This window comes from Diadema setosum, chromosome 11 (genome assembly GCF_964275005.1).
Source record: "Diadema setosum chromosome 11, eeDiaSeto1, whole genome shotgun sequence".
In the NCBI taxonomy this organism is placed as follows: domain Eukaryota; kingdom Metazoa; phylum Echinodermata; class Echinoidea; order Diadematoida; family Diadematidae; genus Diadema; species Diadema setosum.
The window spans coordinates 27,355,661-27,378,447 of record NC_092695.1 but is presented as its reverse complement, the minus strand read 5'-3'; the positions used below and the strand labels follow the sequence as shown (position 1 = coordinate 27,378,447).

Genomic DNA, 22,787 nt, shown 5'->3' with positions numbered 1-22,787 from the left:
ATGCTAAGTATGACCATGGAAAAAAAAAACCCACACACACACACACACACAAAAAAAAATCCTTCAAATGAAAATCTATTGCTCTAAAACAAAGCACAAGGCCTCAATATCTTCATGACAACAGAACACCGGCCTACAATGAAACAAACAAATGTTTAAAAAAAAAGGCCTCAGAGATAAAAGTACAGTCATCCGCAGAATGCTATCTTAACCTTTTGCTCAAAACCTCAAAATGTCATTCCAAGTTAGCTATCTCCCGCTCTCTATACTGTGATCGTTTTTCAAGAGTCGCACTCTTCTAGTCGCAAGTCAGTCGAAGGAAGTCAAGGATCATGTTCCGATCATGACTCACTGTCTACCACTAGCTGACCAATAAGGTCAGAGCATCAGAAACATACCCCTGACCTATAAAAATACAGACCCTACAAACACACGCATCCAATTCAAGGGTGCATCAATCAATTCACTTCTGGCGCAAAATTAAGGTTTCCAAGCAACTTTCAGGGAGTTTTGGGCAATTGATTGATGCAAAGCTGCTTTGATTACGAGGTTAGAAATGCAATGCATTTCTGCAATGCTGAAAAAAAAGGGTGATTCCAAATGCATTTGAGCCAGAAACAAGTTTCTGCGGAGTTGATAAACACAAGTCTTTTTGAAATACATTTACAGCTCGGACCTGCCCACGCCTACTACTGCCAACTACACATCTACACTCTTCGAGTCAAACTGTGCAATGGAGCTGCATAATGACAAGGCCTCCCAATTGACTCACGACAGAGTCGAGAAACGTGATCCGAAAGGCAATTGTAAAGGCATATTTACAGTGGATAATGAAACGGAGAAAGTTTATGAATGCAGCCCAAGACACTTTATTTCTATACACCAAAGAACATGTGCTTTTATAAAGCACACAGAGCATTGTTCTGATCTAATATTTGAATTGCACAATTATGAATGGAAAAAAAAAAACAAGGTGGGAATGAAAAGAATCTGTATCAAGAATGATGCGATTTTATAGTTTTAAAGAAGTACAATGAATGATTTTCGACATTAATCAGAGTACTTGTATTTATGTGAGTTACTAAAGGGATGTGTTTGTTTGTGTGTGTATATTTGTGCTAGTATGCAATTAGAATATATGCGGGGAAAGGAAAACATTCTAAGCAATTTAGGAGTGAGGATGATAAACAAAATAAAAGGAAAGAGATACGTCCAACAGGTGGTTGACTTCTCAAAACTGGAAACAAAAAAGGATATGTGAACAAACATTTGATATTGATCTATGGCAAGATACAAAGAGGAAGGCAAAACATACTGTAAAGCGAGGAATGTTCGCGTGCATTTAAATTTTGCAAATTTCGTGAGCGCCAAGAATCGCAAAATTAAAATGCACGTGAAAGTTCTTGCCTACACTATGTGCATTGAATGCCAGTGGCAGTTCGCGAAAATTTCATGCCGCAAAAAAGGCCGTCGGCTCCAATTCGCGAAAAATTCATGCCGCTAATGTATCACGTTTTACAGTATGACACAGAATTTTGCATACAATAAATATATGTACCAAACAAAAGATGAAGGTTCCTGACACATGGGACAGAAAGGATAGAACATGTTTGGGGGGCTCATATTCTAAATCTAGATCCATCTAAATCACGTCAGAGCTGAGTAAGCGTTGCCTAAATCTCCGACCACTGCTACTCTTGCCAAATTTGTAACCACAACAGAGTTTTTATCGTTGAGTGTAAACTTCCCCCTTCTCTGACGTGCCTGATCCCTAGGGGAAGGAATCATAAACCAGTGTACATTGTATGTGTGCCTATACTTGTTCCGAAAAAAGCTCTCATCATCATACACTGTTTGATTGGGTCATGTAGGCAAAATATGAATATGTGTGAGTCATTACCAAATTCATCTATAGAGAGTTTTTATTCAAAGAACAACAAACTGCAGAGCTGCTGTTGTAACAATCTTTTTGTTTGCTGTATTACAATATATATCATGGATGATCATTTGCTAGAAAGATTTGATAAATATCCATTTAAATTACAGTCTACCTTTTATCTGGAGCTTCTTTAAAAAGAAAGTTATATGTATGTCAACTGCAGGATTAAAAGAAAGGTCTGAACAACGCACTTTCTGTGAAATATCAGTCTCTACTTCAAAAACAAAAATCTCTTTAAAGGCATAATTTACCATTTGCAGATGAAAGCATTAGTGCTTTAAAATAGTTCTAAAATGTGAGTTAGGGATAGAAACAACCACTGTCGAAATTTGAATCCGTATAATCGATGTTAAGTGTTGTTAAATACACAAAATGTGAACAATAGTTATAATAAAAATTTTTCCAGACTAAACCGTATACAGTTACGGTTTATTGAGAAAAACCCTGATATCTCCTTATATTTTAGGTTTTATTGCAAATATTTCATATGGTAGGATGTTTTATGATACAACAGACCTACACATGTGCATCAAATGTGATATCTGGAACGTTTTTGAAATCACTGCTCCCAAAGGTAAACTGGACCTTTAACATCACTTTATTGGCTGTTAAAACACTTTTACAAATAATATATCAACAAACACAAATGTAAACCTTGATAGACCATGATGTGTACCTTAAATAGCTAATTCAAAGCACTGCACTGCCTGCTATGTACCTGCACAGTCAGCACGGGTCATGCCGTGCTGTTGACATTTCTTATGAGCTCAACCACCCAAAGGAAATAATTCAATTCAGATGAAGTACCGTGTAGCATTTGGCTCCCTTATCGTGTACACTTCATAAATACCAAGCATGAATGTCTACATTTCAGCAATCTGAAAGCATAGTTTGGCTGCATTGACAGAGAGTAATACAAAGTATTTGTTTGATTTGTATATTTTATTGAGACAGATGCTGGGCTGACGTCTTGAAGGAGAAAGTAACGCATCATTTCTGATTGTAATATATCACTATAATCTCCAAATCCACGTATCGTGAACAGTTGCCTTTCATATAAGACATGTATATCCTTCCATTATGTTTGAACGATAAGGAACTTTGTTTGAAGGTCAGGATCGTTGATACAAAAATAAAAAGCATGTGATTTTAGCAACAGGCTCCTACCAGCTTTTTATTTTTAGTCTTTAAAGTGTGTATTTCAAGGTAATGCCACCCAATGAAGTAAATGCCTATCCAGCCTGGTTCACTCACTGGTAAAGGTCTTTACAGTGTAACAATCTATTACTTTTTTTTTGTGGGAGGGGGGTAGATGAGGGTGTTTTCAACCAGTATTCTGCAGCGTATGGCTTCTGGAAGCTCCATCCGCTTCATACGCTAAATAAAGACGCAGCTCCTTTGAAGATCAGATTGTGGGGGGAAGAGACAAATTTCCCACCGTGCTTCTTGGTACTGATTGCTCAGTGAATTCTGGCATGAACCTAGAAGTGGCACAGCATGATGACAGAGCTTTCACGATACACAAGACAGCCTCTGCAAGCAGTAAACATAACATATTAATGGCCCCAGTCTAAGTAAAATGCATAGAATACATTTCTGTTTTACTTGTTCATCCTAGTTGCACGCTGGAATTTCGAATGTATCATACCAAAGCTGTCTCCCCCCCCCCCCATTACATAAAAATTTCTTTTCAGAATGAGAAAAACACTTTAAGTGAAAACATTTTCATACATCTGCATGCTAAAAGCTCACACAAAGCTCCTTTAGGAATAGAGAATACTACTACCTTGGGGTGTTTCATAAAGCTGTTCGTAAAGTTACGGACCACTTATGAGCAACTGATAATCAGTTCTGATGTGCTGTACAATGTATTTATCAGAATTTCAATAGTTCAGCACAAGAACTGATCACCAGTTGCTTGTTTAAAGTTGTTCATAACTTTGCGAACAGCTTTATGAAACAGGGCCCAGGCCAAGTTGATTGGGGGGGGGGGGGAGCATCTGTAACTATTGATATGTTGCACGCACAAGATTCAGATTGCTAAATTTAAGAAGAAAAAAAAAATTCATGCAAGGATGCACAAAACGCGATTGAACGTGGATTTTTTAGTTTTTACACAACACACAGATAACAGACAACCATCTATGAAAGTGGTCACACAAAAAATTGAAATACAAACTGCAGGCCCATCTCAATTTCCTCAAATGGAAGATATGCATACACACAGACACATGTGCGTATAAAAATCAGATTTCCAAGTCTGCTCTGAGCAACTGCGTGGGATATGGGGTACGGATGTACTCTCTCACAGGGGGAGGAAGAGTTACCATGGCAACGATAATTGCTTGGCTCTCCAAATCTGGCGGAATTACGGTTTGAGATGAGAATATCAGATCACTGTGGATTGGGAAAAGGGACCGAGAATGGTTTGGCTTCCTCTTCCGATTTGAGGGGTAACAGGTGCATGGCTACTTCTTCTACCCCCCCCCCCCCCCTTCATCATCTCTCTCCCTCTCCCAAGACATGGGACTTCAAATTGAACAGCTTGTAGAACAGGACATCAACCTCAGTTTGAAGGGCTGCCTTACTAAATCAATTGATTTCTCCATTTGTTATTCTTCTATTTCTTTATCAGTCAATTATTAATTAATCTCATACTATTTATCTTTTCATTAATCTACTGATTGACTAATAATTCATATTTCATTCAATCATTTATTATCAATCTATGGATTTACTTACCAATGTAAGTATTCATTTATTTATTCATATAATCACCTATTTGTATTTTTGTTATTTGTCTATCTATTCTTTGTCCTTTTTTTCCAGTTGTATGACTTTCTATATCTATGCATGAATTTATTCATTGACTGATATGGCCAATTCTTTGCTGTGTTGGGAAACTGCTTGGGTTGTACTGCCAACATAGGCCAGTTAGGAACGCATGTTGCCCTATTGTATATCCCTAGTTCAACAAGATGTTGAAATACATGTGCATGTCACATGTGACAAAAGAAGAAACTGACTCATCCTTCCTCCCCTTCATGAAGGACAATACTCTCAAATCATGCCTTGTCTTTGATAATATGTCTTCTACGTGCTGGTTGCACAGGCATTAGTCACCAATCACCCATTGTACAGTTTCTGTCACTAAATCATCCATTATACAGATTCTATCTCTCAGCAGTAAAATCTCTATTGCCTGGTTTGAAAATACACAGATGGTTAGAAGTTAATGCAAAAAATGCTGTAGATCTCGTTGAAAATACCACAGTGGCTGTAAAATCCTTCGTACTTCAAACTCTGACTATTGCTTGAGAAAAATATTACATTGTTAGCTTCAGAAGAATATAAACATTAACATTCTGCAAAAGCTCATTTCAGGTATGTGCCATCCAAATATCCATGAGGGTAATGAGCCACTGGACACTGCCTGCTATCATAATTACAAACAAGCCAAGTCATTTGGGGAACGGAATTGAAAACCTATTTGGAAGATGAAATGTGACTATACCAGGCTGAACAGAGCCCTACCCTTCAGCTCGATGAGCAAAAGACACCCAGGCTTAAACAGTCTGAGGTTCATTGTGACAAAATGGTGAAAGGAAGATACGAACACGATAGCTACCCTTCAACAGCACCCGGTTCTGACACCAGTCCGTCCTCGTGAATACGCCATGTACGGCCAGACGTTGACCCAAGATGACCTTCATGGGAGAGGCTGATCGCCGCCCCTCAACGCCATTGGTGCGCGTGAGGTGCTTGCCCGCGTACATGGTGTGAGGTGTAACGAACTGGAACTACCCCTGTCTCACCCTGCCTTCATCTTTCCAAACGAAAAACAAGACCCCGATTCGAACCGATAACGTACGGTGTCTCTTTTCCGAGCACAAAAGCCCATGCCTAAACCCAGCCACTGGGTGGCACCTCCGATAATCGCGCGGCAAAGTGGGTGACGCGCGCGTCAGCTGTCAAGCCAGTTTACCCCCTCGTCGATCTCTCCCTCCCCCCTCTTGTTCGTGCGAGGGCCTCCTATATTCTCTAGTGATACCTTCCTTGAGAGGCTTCCTGCCTGAGCAGCTCAGCGCGATATCACGTCACTAGTGCTCTGCAGCTGCAAAGATATCTGGATGGAGTCCCAGGAAGAGGTCATTATGAAGCCACTGCCACTAACACGCTTCCAACAGTGAAAAATCAACAAACTCTCTCCTTCTTGCTTCTATCCCCCCCCCCCCCCTTCATCAATATCTTGACAATCAAGCCAGCTAATGAGGCAGTAGGGGGATTATAATTTCACAGGATATTGATTCACATTGACAAACTAGGCAAAGTTTAAAAATCACAGTGGGCTGAACACTCTCGTCCATGTCCATCTTTTACTGTCCCCTCTTCTGCTTTTTGTCAAGAGATGACTCGGTCCATTGAGGCGGGAATTCACCGTCCCCTCCTACAAAAGACGAAATGTGTCAGAGATCCCATAATAAAACTGCACAGGTCAGACACTTCTGACAGACAGCAGCTCTGCATTTCCTTCCTTTATCCACCCTTCAACTCTCGCTTATTCACGACACATCGCTGTCCTCATTTGAACGTGCCCCGCAATCAGTCACCGTTCGCTGAGACGCTGTTCGCCCAGACACGAGCTTCCTGAAGTGGGTTTAGCTCCAAGAAGTGTGCAAAATCTCACCTGCTCAAGTACAGCCATCACCATTTCCTCTCAACATTTCAAATTCTCTCCCTGCCTGCAATCTCATGTGAACTGCAATACTCAATATCCAGACGGTGCACAATCTCAAGGCAAAATGATGAACTTAAGTGCTTACAGATGAGCTGCCCCCTCCCCCATATCAAGATACTATAATCAGTGACATGGCATGAATATCATCCTCATGAATTCAGACTCTTCCAAGAACTTCACATTTGCTTCAGAGCACAGCACAATGATAGCAATTAAAAATCAATCTTTGCCACTCCGCAAACAACCAAATGCTGGAAAACTCCTGTATAAAGGCTGGAATACTCCTATAGACAACTTAATCACTCTCATGAAAGTAGTCATGCAAGTTTCTAAATATGATTGCTGAACATCTTTCAGCAGTAAAAATCTACTCCTTGGTTGCATATTTTCAGGGGAAAAAGAGCGCACACAATTTGGAGGATGAGTAAATTTGTTGAAGATGCCTATCAAAAACAACACATCTCACACCTGATCTCTATGTAAAAAACAAAAACAACAGCTACTGAAAGGATAACAATGAAAGTAACCTCATTTTGGAGGTGGTCACAGCAGAAAGGTTGCCACCATTTAACATTTCCTTTGATAAATGAAAATTCGAATTACTGCTACATGATCAGATGTCTACTTCAGGCAGGTTGCTGTAGAGATTCAGTTTTTGCATCGATGTGATTAACTCGTTTAGGACGAGTCCCAAGAATATTGACGCAGGTGTCTATGGGAAATGCGCGTTATAGTAAAATCAGTCCATCCTCAACGGTTCAATGACATCATCTAATGAAGTCAGCAATGCTTCTCACGTTCTTTGTTCAGAGACGCACACTCTGTCATATCTCCTAAACAACTCTACAGAGAGTATTGTCCCAACAGCATCCACACTCTACAATCCTTTTCTCATGCAATTTCGCAAAATCGTGCTGAGAAAAGGGAAGTGACAAGGCACCAAGGACTCTCTCTACCGATGACGTCTGGATAGCGAGAGGGCCTCATGCCTCACACACCAATGAACAAGGGTGATGCAAGACTCAATAGACTTGTAACCATGGTAACTGACGAGAGAGGTTATTAGACACATCGGCAAGACAATTAGCGTGTTTCCACTCTTAAGGGGGCTACATGCAGCTGAAAGATATATTATTTTAACTTTGGAGGGGAATTTATACAGTATTTGCCATGTCTCTGGGTTGAACTGTTCAGCTCACTTTAAAATCATATAACTCTATGTAAAACATGTAAGCTCAAGCACATACAGTACCAGATTTTCATAAGCTGATACTTCATGGAAATCTACCTACATGTACCAGCATTATTTTTCCATGCCAAATAACTTTAACAATAGCACAATCCTACACACAATGGGTGACTTTCACAATGCTTTCTTTTCTGGACCTGAGATATGTTTACCCATTATTTTTTTTTTTTGTCCCCACGGCCCAACAACCACAACTTGATGACATTGTTATTTTGATGATTCAGAGGGATGAAAACATATCCAAGAACTCTACACTGCAGACAAGAAATATATCTCTACCTACCAACAGAGGAATGGGGGGGGGGGGGGGGGTACGTTGAACACATATCCAATATTGGCAAAACTATCTATGCACTTTTGCAAACTTTCAAAATTCATTACCGTACTATATTTCTGTAAAAGTAACTGCCAATATTACTCGAGCAGCACAGAGGTCTATGTACAGCATACGAAAAGGAAGGTTGTCATAGCAACTTGCCATTTTTCCTGTTCATGACAAGGCAGCAGTTTCGCTTTCCTATCATGTTATGCAAATCCATCCAGCGTTTTTGAGGAAGGAATTGATAATGAAGTGGGAGATTAGATGACCACTCTCGAAAGTACTCTTAGGCTTGGCTGTTAATGAATATCAGAGTGGAATGCTTACAAGTATTATTTTTCTTTAACATATTATCCCACATCTCTTTTTGCCTTCAGATAAAACCTGCTAAACCTCTAGTGTTCTTGTTATGATTTGTGTCTGGGTTGAGATCCCATTTTCCCATCACAGCTGTGATTACATGCAATGTTGTGAGACCATGCCTCTCCAGTAAACTGTACACAATGTCCCCAACGAGGGCGCTAACCCCCAACATCTCCATTGCCCTTACAAATCACAGTTTTTATGACCCCAAACAGGGCCATCAGATCCCCTAGTTTACAGATGGTGATCTCCATATGGTATGAGAAGTTATGTCTTCTTTTAAAGGCAGGAAAATGGACAACAAAGGACTTATGGATCTGGAAACGACATAAAAGGATGATAAAAATTTAACAGTACCGCTAATAAAGAATGCCATCACATGTTTAACATTACCTAGAAGCCTAAAGAAAGTAGCCACATTTACTGTTGATGTCCTCATTGTCATTTGTTTTTATCAACCCCAGTTTGAAACATTGTGTCTCATACACGTAATAACACTTCATTAAAAAAAAAAAAAAAAAAAAAAACAGAACATTGTGCTGTGCACTGATGGAGCTTTCTCTCCTACCCACAAATTGCTGTGCACTGATGGAGCTTTCTCTCCTACCCACAAATTGCAGTGATTCCCCTGACTTCTATTGAACTTTCTCTGAAATGCTATAATGTTTCCAATCTCATCTTCACTGGCTACTTTTTTTTATCCGTATATTCTCCTGGTGGTATATAAGATCATAGGAAGAGGGGGGATGTTGTCTCAGAGTCTGGGAGTGCAGAAAGCGACATGAAGGCTCTACCACACAGCCAAAGGTGTACAATTTGTAGGTGTTGAGGGAGGGGTAAACTCTTGGGGGGGGGGGGGGGAGGGGGGAGGTGTACTGGTGCATGAGTGGACCAGCCTCACCCCCAGACTGTAACTGATGGGACTAAAGGCACCATGTCACTGGCTCAGTCCAACGTCTTCTGTGACCTCAACAGTAAAATCTCATTAAACTCCTAATGGCTGGCACAGGGACCAGGGCAAGATGATCCAAGACTCAGATAAACAGGTGTACCACTGTGATATAAATATATGCAAACGATATCCCTAAGATTCTTTTCTCCTTCCTCCTTGTGGAAAATTTGGAAACGCTGAGTGGTCACTCCTGACAAGTGCTTCCTGCTTGTCATTCACAGATGAAAGTCATCAGTTGAGCCAGGACACAGTTTGCACGTCAAAATATGGTACATGAGAATGCATAAAGACAGTGCCTTAGGCTCTCAAACCAGGCTAGAATAGGACTCAGCAACATGTTTGGTTACACTCAACAAACATGGCAAGCCTGCATTCTACTTTGCTTGTTCACTTGTTGCTTGTTTGGTTGCTTGCTTTTAATCATTTTCAGGTGGGGTCATACGAGCTGTAGGCAAGCTAAGCAATGTCAATCATGAATGCATCTATGCATGGGTAATTTTTGCTGATAGCAGACTGGCTTCCAAACTCCATCTCAGTCGAAAGAAGGTTGATCCTCCCCTAATTTGCATAGATGAGGATCATCCATCTTCTTCCTGCACTGGTACTCAACATTATTGCCACATTAGAAATCTGTATGGATATTATTTCCCTACAAGGATTGCCATATATGTGAAGAGTCTTACAAACAGTCACATCCCTGCAAAATCTAGAAAAGGAGATCTTTGGGCTATGGTGCGGAGAAATATTGGCCAGCCAACTTTTCATCAAATTATGCACTATTTTGGGTTACGAGTCACTAAAGATCAGAGTTGGATCAAGGTTCGGGTTCTGTACCTTTCTGAGAGGATCCCTTCTTGTTCTGGTGATCGGCTGATTTCTTGGAGGCGGGCACGGCTATCTTCCTTGACGGGGCTGACGTGATGAGGGTGCGACAACAGGAAGGAAGAAATTGATATAACAACATCAACGATGAGATCAGAGTACCTCGATAACATGGAATACCTATCATTTTGAGGCTGACGTCATGTCTAATCTAGATCAAGATGCTATTCTAGAAATTATGACTTAATGTATACATTAGTATAGATCTATGATACAAGTTCAGTTCAGTGACTCATGCTCATTCGGATGTTTGTTCATCACCTTCTAAAATTGTCACAATGAAGCCCCCCTTCATACTGGTAATGACGTCAGTCGGTACATCAATCATCATTACATTTGTTAACAAAAAAAAAAAAAAAAAAATTGGGACCACAGTCCAAGCCAACAACAATCTTTCCACAGAAGAAGATATATATCTAGGAAGTGAATACTGGTGGGTTTATTTGTCTATTACAATGTTTCATAAAAAGTAAAAAGAAACATAAACAAATTCACAGAATCAAAGTAATATAAAGCCAGATATGTTCGTATGCATTTTAATTTAACGAAAGCCAAAATTCGCAAAATCAAAATGCATGTGAAAATTCTTGTCTACACTATATGCACTGAATGCCAGTGGAAATTCGTAAAAATTTCATCACGCGAATAGGGTCGTCAGCTCCAATTCGCAAAAATTCAATGCCTTGAAAATATCTCGGTTTACAGTACGCCAAAGAATGATGATTACTTTTTATGCTGAACTAATTTTACCTGCCCTTTTAAACACTGAGACATGCACAAACTTGTACACAAAAATCATCTAATTCATAAGCTTTATTTTAGAGAATAGTAGAGTAAAACCCTGCTTCAACAACTGATATTCATGTAGCTTATAAACCCTGTGTTAAGTTGCTGTCAAAATTCTATGAATTTCAATGACAACACAATGATACCCTCTCAATAATTGTATCACATACCAGCATCCACATTTGTTGAGCTGGACCCTGGGCTAGTCTTGCCCCCAGACTTTGAGTGTGTTGCCCGGCCCGTGGACAATGTGGCGGTCACCCGATTCTTGGAGGTGCCGTTTGATGATGGAGGCTTGCTGGTTGTGACATCTGTGCAGCAGAAAAAAAAAGCATCCATTTATATTCAAATCCACTGATCATATGCATGACATTGATTTCTGTGTTTCAACTGTATGCCTTAATGAATAGTTCAAAAGACTCCCAAGTAGTCTTCAGTTGGCAATACTAGATAATGTACATGTATATATTTTAATTATTTGAATGTTACATTTCAATACTAAAAGGTTAGTACAAACACATTTGTTACTCAAATCATATTTTACATTGTTTGTGTATGTTGCATTATTTATTATGTACATTTTTTTAAAAAACATAAATGGGTAATGTTCAGTTACCACATCAACAACCCCAAACCACATCACAACACATACATGTAGGTGACCAACAACAGCATGAAAAGTCTCCTACAAGATGTATACCACATAAAGTACATGCTTGGTGCAACACTTGGAAAACAACATTGAGAACAATGACAACTACCAGTAGTTCTGAGTCAGAAAATGAAATGATCTCACACTCAACAAAGAGGGCAGGCTCCGCATCTGCCTTTCCCCGGTGAAGAAAAGACACAGACTATCACTTCAGTGAAAGAGTGCACAGTGTTTACAAGCCCAGTCAGGAGTGGGTACTGATACACAGATAGACAGCACAGACAGTTGACTGAAAACAAGATTGAATTAAGACGAATTAAAGAAATCTTTCTAAGTTCGAGGAGGGCAATAGAGCAATATGTTTTGTTTGTTTGTTTGTTTGTTTGTTTGTTTGTTTTTAAGGAGGTGAGAAAGACATGCCCAAGAATGTTGAAAAAGAATCTAGGTCATTCTTCGGTACCAGATCTTTCCCCATATTCATATCTCACCAGGGCTCTCATGTTGCTTGAAATTCCGGTATTATCATGACATTCGGGGTCACTTTTATCAGAATTAATGAAGGTCAGGCTAAGCACAACCACCATGTAATGAGTCATGCCCGACTGACGAAAGGCGAGATTAAAGATAGAGACACGGACAGCACAGCACGCAGTAGATGAGGCAGAAAGTGTGATGGGGTTCACACGGAAGTCTGAAGCACTCAAAGACACTAACAGTCTGTGTGCACATGAGGGGACATCACAGAGGTCTGTTCCATTAATAAACCATTAATGTGTGGGTGAGAACACTGAACGATGACATAGAGTGCTGTGATGCTACAGTAAGCCAATGAAGTTCTTTGGTAGGAAAAAAAAAAGACAATGTACAAAATGGAAGACTTCATCTTCATGCTTGATGTTCTGATTCTATTTCATTCCTTAAGCATGGCACATACTTCAATCAGGGAACTGTTCTTCTGCAAGACATTTGAAAGATTCATGAAGCTACATGTAGGAGGAAAGTTCTTTTACTTAGACCATACAGCTGCTACCCAGGTTCTTGTGGGTGTTTTGTTTTGTTTTGTCTTTTTTTTTTTGAGGGGGGGGGGGATGGACAGGAAGACAACAGGCCAAGAAGACCGAGAGGAAAGAGAGGTCAAGGAGGGGGGCTCATGTCCATACTGGAAGAGGGGAAAGAAAAAGGTTTGTGTGAAATATACCAGAGAGAGGAGCAGGAGAAATGTACAGACACCAAGGACAGAAGGGTGGAGCAGATATTTGGGTATTAAATTTTCTGCCAGCGAAGAAAACATCTTGCGTCATGGTACCACGCACAAACTTTCATTCTCTACACAAAACCATCAGATTTGAGTGAAAAAGAAAGAAAATGAAGTTTTCTAGCAGGTTCAAAGCGAAAGTGTCATCTTTGATATGTGCAAATCAGATGTTCTACTGATGGCAGATAACAGCAACAACTGTTTTGTTGAGTAGAAAAGGAAACATCAGCTGATCAAGTTGGACCCCTGTTCATCACCACTACAGTAAACACATGCTGGCTTTTTGTCAAACTCTGCACTAAAGCTATATGAAAATGCATATGTGAGATTTCATTCCAATGAATATAGTTGGTGCTTATTCACTTCCATAGGGCAATTTGTCAATCAGTTGAAAAAAAAAATGTGAGAATTCATTCATTTGAATTCATTCATGTTGTAACAATGATTTGTTATGCAACATTTAGTTAATGATCGAGTGCATAAGGCTAGTTATGCTCATTCACCAAAACCAGAGAAGCAATACCACAAATCCACATGTATCAATACTGGTGTATCACCTGCTACAAATGAAGTCTATATAATTCATGCTCTCATGGTCAACACGAACCGAAAAACACGTGTGATTGTCGACTGGTGTTGGGGGCTGGTAGAGTTAACACAGCATGCTAATGAATCAACTGGAAGTGTTGGTGTACAACTCGTGCACTATTCAAAATACTCACTTCTACCCGACGTCGTCGATTTGATTGCCGACCGATTACGCCTGGCATTTCTCACTACATGGGTGATGCCAATAGTGGAAACAAAAAAAAAAATGATGGAATGATAGATAGATGTGGATGGTGATGGTGACAAAAAGGAATGAATAATGAAAGGGAAAAAGATGCAAATGAGATGTTGATTATAGTGGGTGTATATATGAGTTGAGAGGAATTGAATGAAGTTAGGGGAAGAATACGGAAGGGCAGTATGAAGGATATGGGCATTGGCAACAAGGAGTAAAAGATTGAAGGATTCAAGGATTCAAGGAGTAATGATGACATTGGGATGACAGAAAATTTATGATAAAAAATGGATGTAATGGAATGAAGTCATGAAAGATGTCACAATAGGGGAATATGGTGAGGGGGGAAGAATGATGAAAATCAAGAAATGGAGTAAGATGGAAAATTGGATGTTTGAACATCAGTTGGAATGTTGTTGAAAATGATGGATGATGTCATGCAATGATTATGAAAAAGGAAACAAATAAAATGATGGGAAACTTTGTTAGCTGTTAGTGTAAGAGTATACATGTGCTTAAAAAGAAACACATGCCACCAACTCAAATAATCAACCCACTTGCTAATTCTAATGATATACACCGTACTGTAAAAATAAAAAAGATTTATCTGTAGCTACAGTGGAACCCAGTTTTTTTTTCTGCAGAATCTGTTTAAATCTGAAAGCTGAAGTAATGGCTAAAAGGTAAAATCTGTTCCTAGTTGGTCAGGGCTTTTAAAAACAAAAATTATGTGCAATAAATTGCACATAGAAACTCTGCAGCGAAGCCCTCGTCAATAATTAGCCATCAGCTACACCGCTTTCACAACGTGCAAGGGCACTGGCTCTGCGTAAAAGAGAGTGCTGTGCCGCTGAGATTGTAATTACCACAGCGGTATTTTGTCATCACCATTTCACTTCTCTGTAATTTTCCCCAATAGTCTTGCTATCGTGAAGCCCATCAATAACAGCACCGCACATGCTGGCTGTCCAGAAATGGGAAGTCATGTGTCCAACGCTGAATACCAGAAAAGCATGATAAATGTCAAACCCTCTGACCTCGAGGCTTCACCGGAACTCATTATCTGCCATTCAGTGACGACATTGTCGTTTATTCTTGTTATCGGCCTTACGCCCTGAATGTAATTCGCTACAGCTGTACGTCTTTATCTGTGACAATAACTATTTGTTATGATGACAATGACAATTGCACACTCCCCCCCCCCCCATTATTCAGATATCTATGCCTAGCTTATGTCAGAAATGATTACTCATATGAAATTCTATCCTCCACTCTGTGTACAGGAAAGGGAGGAAGAGGGAACCAAGATATTTCCCACAAAATGTCTGACAAACTAGGGAAAAAAAAATTTGGAGTCATTTTGGTTAGTTCTCCAAAATTTCACGTAATGAAATGTAACTGAATCTCCATAGCTCCATTGCACTGGGTATTCTATTCACGTTGTCATGACGAACCTGCCATCACTCCATTTTTTTTTTGTCAGCTTGGTGTATGAAATTACACCCGAATATTTCTAAAATGTCGATCCGACTGACAGACAAGCTGCGATCTGTTCATATCATTCCAATCATGGCTGATGTTTCTTCTGCCCTGTGTCACGGTGATATTCCAATTACTCTCATTTTGATCACAATGCGAACAAAATATGTGCTTTGGCAGATTAAATTTTCACATCAAGTAATGACATATGTCATCAAATAACCCAATTCTGAGACTGCAGAATTAAAACACCATAAATAATCATATATATATATATATATATACACAAAGCTTGCCTAATTGTAATCCATCTCACGCATAGTCAATTTTCTACGAAGTAATGCATGGCATTAAATGACTCTGCGTAGCCAGCATAGTGCGGCAGTAAATGAGAAAATGGTTCGATCACAGCTCCCCCCCCCCCCCCCCATCGGGCTTTCTCTCATCAATATGCAAAGTGGGGCGACAAGAATAGCAACCAATTAACGACCTGCTGCTGACGAGAGCCAATAAATGATTTGCACTGATGCCGTGGTCTATCTCTGCCTTCACCGTGTACACATATACATTGTGTACATAAAACCCTGGCCAATCTCACAAAAATGTGGCCTACTTTCCTTTGTTTTTTTAAAGTTCATGTTGACTGCCAGTTCTCTTTTTTCCTCCTCTTTCTCCCACTGAGCAAATTGAGCCTTTATCAGTTAGATTGGATGTACTCCCTGTGAGCAACCAATCTATCTTGCCAAAATGAATTGGAATTGTTTCTATTCTTGACGTACAGGATTTAGGTAGGTTCAACCCTCTGTAAGACCCCGTTTACAGTGCGAGGCTCGGCCGTGGCCGAGCCTGCCTTCATTTCAGTGTAAATGCGCAAAAGGCCAAATGCGGGGCCAAAATTGGCCGTGCATTTGGCCACACTCTGGAGGTGGTCTCGGCCGCGGCCGAGCCTCAGCCGAGCCTGGCCTTTTCTCAGTGTAAACGCAAACTGGGCCAAATGCGCGGCAAATTTGAGTCTGGCTTCCAAACCCTCTGCCCGTACTATTTCGATATTCAGGATATTAACCCCCTCAACATCGAAAACTAGTATAGTTTAAGGTGGTTTTGTCCTGCAAAGGATATTTCCTTCGGCAAAGGCCTTTGCCCGAACGGAATCCAGTTGGCAAAGGGTCTGAAAACCAGACTATACCAAATTGCGTTTGCTTACAAGCAGAGCGCCACTACAACAAAATATTGAAAGGTTTGAATTAAAAGCGCGGCCGAGCCCAGCAGTGTAAACGGACAATATTGCGGGGCTCGGCCCCGCAAGGCTGGGCTCAGCCGTGGCTCGGCCGCGGCTCGGCCCAGCCCCACACTGTAAACGGGGTCTAATACAACACATGATGCTGCTCTGCAAGATTCATCATTGCCATGCGGTGAGGCAAATAAGATGATTAAAAAAAAAATCTCCTATTCATTAGACATATTACTGTAGGCACTGTCAAATACCTCACATGAAATCTTTGTTTGACAATCTAGTAAAATGAGCAGTCTTTGGAAAACATTGAAATCTGTTACTGCATAAAATAATATTTCTTATGTGGCATTCATAATATTTTATGCCATTGAATAGCACATTACGAAAGTTCTGAAATCTAACCTAAAAGCTGTCAACTAAAACATAAGTTAGGTAATTAAAAAACAATTAGACTGTAAGACACTCTTGGTTTTGAAATTTAAAAAAGAATACATGCTCAGTATCCATGCTACTGTCTTCCTCAATATCTTGCATTGCTGATAACATCCCATTCTTAAAATCCTCAATACTAAGAAAACAATGCATCATCAACTGTGCTAAAGTCACTTTCCAATCAAACCTCAAAAAGATCATACGTCCTTTTTGCATAAAGTTAGTTATTACACAACTCCACATAGAACCATGTTATGTATCAAACCCCTTTACATTCCCTGCACATATCCTTGGATTAAAAAAGCATTACTGCCATGGTCTGCCTGAACAGAAATCCAGTATGCATATCTGAGTGAGATAGAACACTCTTTTTTTCCCCCATTAAAGAAAGAAAGAATAAGAATTTTCTCACTCGATGTGCTCCTCTCACATCATATCTTTGATACTTCCTTTCTGTATTGACAAGCCAGCTGCTGTATGACAGAGAAATCTGTGCAATACTAACTCTCTATCCTAGGCAACAAGCCGTGGCAACAACTTTAGCTATATATAGCCCCTGTCAGGATGCCCGTTACAAATCCAGCAATAATCCTAAATCTTCACAAACTCAACAGGAAAGGGGATAGAAACAGCTTTATAGCATCATCATTTTCACCCTGGCTCTGTTACATGTTTCTGACTAAGCATTTCCCTGCTTGCCTGTAATCTCCCATCCCCCCCCCCCACCCCGAGTGCAGAACAAGCATAAATCTGTGCATCGCCATATTCACCCAACACTTTGTACTTGTGAGTGAATGATTCTAGGGAAGCGTCCTTTTGAGATCAAAAGGCAGTCTTATTGATACTTTCCCCCAAAACCTATTTCCCCACTCCAACCACTTATGCACTCAGCATGTTGTTAATATTCCATCATTGGCAAACTGCTGTCAGGAATGCATCCTTTGAACAAGGGATGGGGGATGGTGGGGAGGGGGTCATTAACTAAACAGTAATGAAAGTTAGGGAGGAGACAGCAACAGGTGAAGTGATTTCACCTAGGATCTCACCTTCTCTGGATCCATCGCTCCTAGAGCTGGGGCGAGAGGAAACAGACGTCCTGGAATCAGTCCGCTGGGAGTGGTCTGATGCCATACTGGAGGAGCTCGGCTTACGCTCATGCCTCCTTGTGTCAGATGAGTGCCTCAGGGACAGGGTAGTCTTGTTCAGCGGCTTGCCTGACAAGCATTCAAGGATAAAGATGCAGTCAATCAGTGTTCACATTTTTCATTTGTTTGGAAAAACAGTATGTCCCAGAATATCTCAAACACAACATTGGTTATGACAGTGCACATGTATAAACGCATTTGTGAAGGCATGCATCATTTTCTGAACACAGGTTAGCAGCAATACACTTTTCCTAGGTTTGAGTCAAAACACATAAAAAAGATTGTGAACTTCCTACAAGCAGAGTTTCAAAAGATGATAGGCCAAAATAGATACCTAATTGGTAGGAAATGGTATCCCATCATTCTGCATTAAGAGCAAACTCTAAATGTGCATGGTAAGATTTTTAAATGACATAACAGTGCTTGATTTACACAAATCTACCTTGTGCGCAATGTCAATTACTACACATTTAAGTGAAAAATGAAAAACAAGACATCCAAGAGCCTATAAATGAGCTGAAAAGTTTGCATCACAAACTTACCATTTTGGGCATTCCTGGAGCTAACCTTGGATGTGTTGCTGCTGGCTGTGACCTCTGACCTCATGCTCCTATTGGAGGAGGACACACTGCCTGGATCCACCTCCATGGATGACGTGCTCTCCGCTTTGACCTTGACATCCAGTATGGGTTGCAGCTTCTGGACCATGTGTGCTGCATCTGCTGAGTAGCGGCCTGGGTGGTTCTTGTCCACTAGCCTCCCCGTGTTCCTGTTCTCCACCGACCTCCTCCTGGGAATGACACTGGACTTAGAGGATCCACTGGCATTTTTGTCATTCCGCCAGGAGGAGGGTGTGTAGGTCTTCTTGTTGTCCTTCTCGGCAGTGTTCTGCCCTGCCCCTTGCCGGTTGCTCGATGTCGTTGAAGACGCTCCTGCCTTTGGCTTGGCGAGTGTGACCTGGAAGTGACTCGAGTGTGTGATGCTCTTGGACACCTTCTTTGGTGTCTGTAGAAGTGACTTCCGCTTGTTGGGACCACTGGGCTTCTCCTCGTCTTTCTTCTCATCCTCTTTCGATAGATGACCTCTGTCCCGGTTGCCATTCTTGGTGCCATTCGACAGCGAGTGCTCGTTCTGAGATGTCAGGCACATTCCCACCTCCATGACGGCTTGCAGCTCTCCTGATGGGTGCCCCTGCAGAGTCCTGGAACTGGTTTCAGGAATGTCATTGGCTCGCTCACTCTCCGTTCTGCTGCTCTCCGACTCGACGCTCTTATTCTCATCTATGCTGCATGCCATGGTGGATGTGACTGACATCTCATCCAGCTGCAACTTGAGATCCTCCTCCGTATCCATCATGATGCGTTCAAGTTTTGCAGAAGCCGCTTCTTCGCTGGTCACCGAGTAACATAGATGAGAACCATCTTGGGTGTGAGCTAAAGTGGAAGTGACTATCCTTCCACTGGTCATCCCATTTGACTGGGACACCTCAACGTCGGTCCCATGAGAGACAACAATACCCCCACGACAATTAGCTGTCTCAGGAATGACTTCACTGGTTTTCAGGTGCTGGGTGCCTTCCAGGAGGTCGACAGGAGACATAGGCACCTGGCTGTTATTGTTGCTCTCAAAGTGAAGATCAACCTTGACCTCCTGCCCATCACCCTCCTGGCGTTTCTCCGAGCACTTCTCAATAACAAAGGTGGAATTGGGTGGTTCCGACTCCTCCTGATCAACCAGATCAATGTCAATGTCATACGTGGTGTTGTGAGGGTCAACTTCCATTTCAAACTCCTCTGAAAGATCCACACCATCATCCATGCTGGAGGGATTGTCCACAAGCGTGGTGTCATTGGCATCGCTCAGGGCTCCTTGTGACAAGACACGTTCATCGTACTTACTCTGATCCGCATCCGCCACAACCGTTCCACTTCCAGTGCTGACACTGTCATACCCATTAGACGTCGGGGTCTGAAGCACACTGGGATATTCACGAGGGTTGCCCTGGGCATCAGTTCCACAAGTTTCCATGGGATAAGCATCTATTTCCATTCCATTTGATGCTATGCCAATAGGAGTTGTTGCCTGGCTACCCACTGGTGGAGTTGCAATGCCCTCGTATTTCTCTTTTAACTCCTGATCCATAGCAGTCAATGTGAACAGAGTGTTGTTTGATTCACGCAAAAACTCGTCCTCCACAGTTGTTATAGGTTCCCAAATCCTCGGTTTCACGTCGGAAAACTGAGGCTCAAAGTCTACTGCGTCCTGCAGCTCGTCAGGCAACAAGTTGTACTCGTTTAATGCTTGCTCTAGTTCCTCCGGAGTCAACAGGTCAAACTTACATCTACCGGTTGGCGTGTCCAGGAATGATGGGATTGCTAAGAATTCATTATACTCCACTTCCTCGTCAGTGTTTTCGGTGTCACAACTCGACAGACTGTCCACTGGGAAGGCAGGAGCTGTTGCACCAATACCAAGAGGATAGATTCGAGGCTCTTCTGGTATAGAAGTCCTAATATCAGAGCTCACTTGTAAATGTATTTGCACTGGTGTGGAGGACTGCGGTACCTCAAAGTCCCACGCTAAACTGGAGTCTGACTTTTCACGCCCAGACGAACTATCCTCAAGAGGACTCAAAGAGTGCGAATCGTCCCACCCAAGACTTCCTGAACAGGACTGCTGGAAAAATGATGACACCTCCTTATCCAATTCAAATGTTTCATTCAATTTTGAGTAACAGCCTTCCACAATATCAGGTTTACCCTGCCTATCATCAGCACCCCCTTCCTCAAACGTTCTTGTCAAGTCACTCAGACTTGGGCGCGAGCTGAGTTTGGCATTCACATCTTTATTGCGTGCAAGTTTCCGCTGAAGAAGACTCTTACTGGTTTCTTCCCCACTGTTTGTCCGACCGGGTTTGTCCTGAGTTGTGTTCACCCTCGCATATTGGCGTTTCTTTTCACAGACAGTAAAAGTGGTATTGGAATTGGGTTTGAATTTGTCTATCTGGGATTCTGTAGTTCTTTTGCTAGTCCCTTTGGTTTTGTTGTCCCCTGTCCAACCGGAATGGGTAATGTTAGTGTGAACAGGGCTGATTTTCTTGGATTGAAACAGCTTGCCTGATGCTGAGGACTTTTCTGAAGAAGTGTCGCTCTTGCCGCAATCAAAGTTCTTGCTAGTTCTTTTATTCGGCTTCAGTTTGGAAGCTGCTGTGGAATCCTTGCTCACGGGTAACGTCTTTGGTCGCTGAACTTTTCCTGCTCCCAGACCTAACGTGGGTATCCTAGTGCCAACCTTCACTTCTCTACTGTCTCTACTGCATATACTAGTACTGGAATTTTGTGAAAGAGTTGATGTGGGGCTGGTAGGCGACGGGGGAGGTAGATTGTGGACCTTGTGGGCTGGCACAAAGACACCGTAGTTTTGTGGACAGTCAAAGTAGTGAATGCCGTCGACCGACCCGTTGTGCTTTCCGACAGGATCGTCGAGCTCAATGCCACACATGCATCCCTGGGCAAAGTGGGTCTTGCCCTTGAAGTGCAGTATGCCGGTCCTACCGTCGGTGGTCTCCACACGCTGCCCAACGATGAGATGTCGAAAGGGAACACTCGGAGTGGAAGGCGACACGTGCGGTGGCTTGATGTCGGTGGAGCGGAGCGGATGGTGGACTGCCTTGGGCGCTGGTAAAAGTGACCTCCTGGGCTGTAGAGTAGGCAGCCTAGACTCTACCTGAGTAGACTGCAAGTAAAAAGAAGAGAGAGAAAATGACACTTTAGAATGGGTTCAAAATCAGAAAAGATATTAACTTAATAAATTCGTATAATTCCAGCAAGCAGTTTGTATTTTCTTAAAGTTTTGTATTACCTCAATACCTGAAGGGTAGGTGTGAAGTCAATTTAAAAAGATGATCACCAGTCGATACATTGCTTTGTTGAAATGACAAGCAACCTACAGTACCTAACAGAAAAAGACACCTACTCATATGATATATGACTGCACGACAGGACATTCATTAGGACACATGAAAACTGTTATCATCAAAGTAACACTCATGATTTCATACTTTTAAAAGTAGATACGTGTACGGAGCAAAGTAATACCTCCAAACAGCGGTAATAAAATATTTTTTTACCTAAAGCTACAGTATCTCTAATACAGTAGTTGTACATATGTGGCCCTCATATCCAGTAATGCAACTGATTGTTCACAGCAGAAAACAAAACACATGTTGCCATGTTGTGATACACTCAGCCATGGAAAAAACCCAGTCAGTAAAAACAGAAAAAGAAGACAAAAAATCGAGGCTAAGAGGAAACTGCGGTCTAACAACAATACACCTTACAAAGTTCTACCTTGCACTGCAGAAAATTGGTTGTCCAGCAAAAGCAACTAGTACTAGTCGTCGGAATTTGATGCAAACACGGAGTATTCCAATTTCATTATCGTCGGCAACAGTACCATCACAATCTGCACTCATCAAATCAGCCAGCAAACTGATTAATCATAGGCATATCAAAATTCTGCCCCAGCCCACCCCTCTTGTTTGACCGAGTCAGGCCTGAAGTGGCTGCAGGGTAAACA

General features: G+C 41.5%; 1 protein-coding gene across 1 annotated transcript in view; it reads right to left on the bottom strand.

Annotated features, from left to right (window-relative positions):
* Positions 1-22,787, bottom strand: part of LOC140234623 (uncharacterized) — a 68,431-nt gene that overhangs the window by 13,102 nt on the left and 32,542 nt on the right. Inside the window, exons 2-5 of the mRNA XM_072314650.1 lie at positions 18,752-21,944; positions 18,111-18,278; positions 11,399-11,539; positions 10,395-10,472 (exon numbers count right to left, since the gene is read on the bottom strand). Coding sequence (XP_072170751.1) covers positions 10,395-10,472; positions 11,399-11,539; positions 18,111-18,278; positions 18,752-21,944 — 3,580 coding nt within the window. The remainder of the gene's footprint in view (positions 1-10,394; positions 10,473-11,398; positions 11,540-18,110; positions 18,279-18,751; positions 21,945-22,787) is intronic.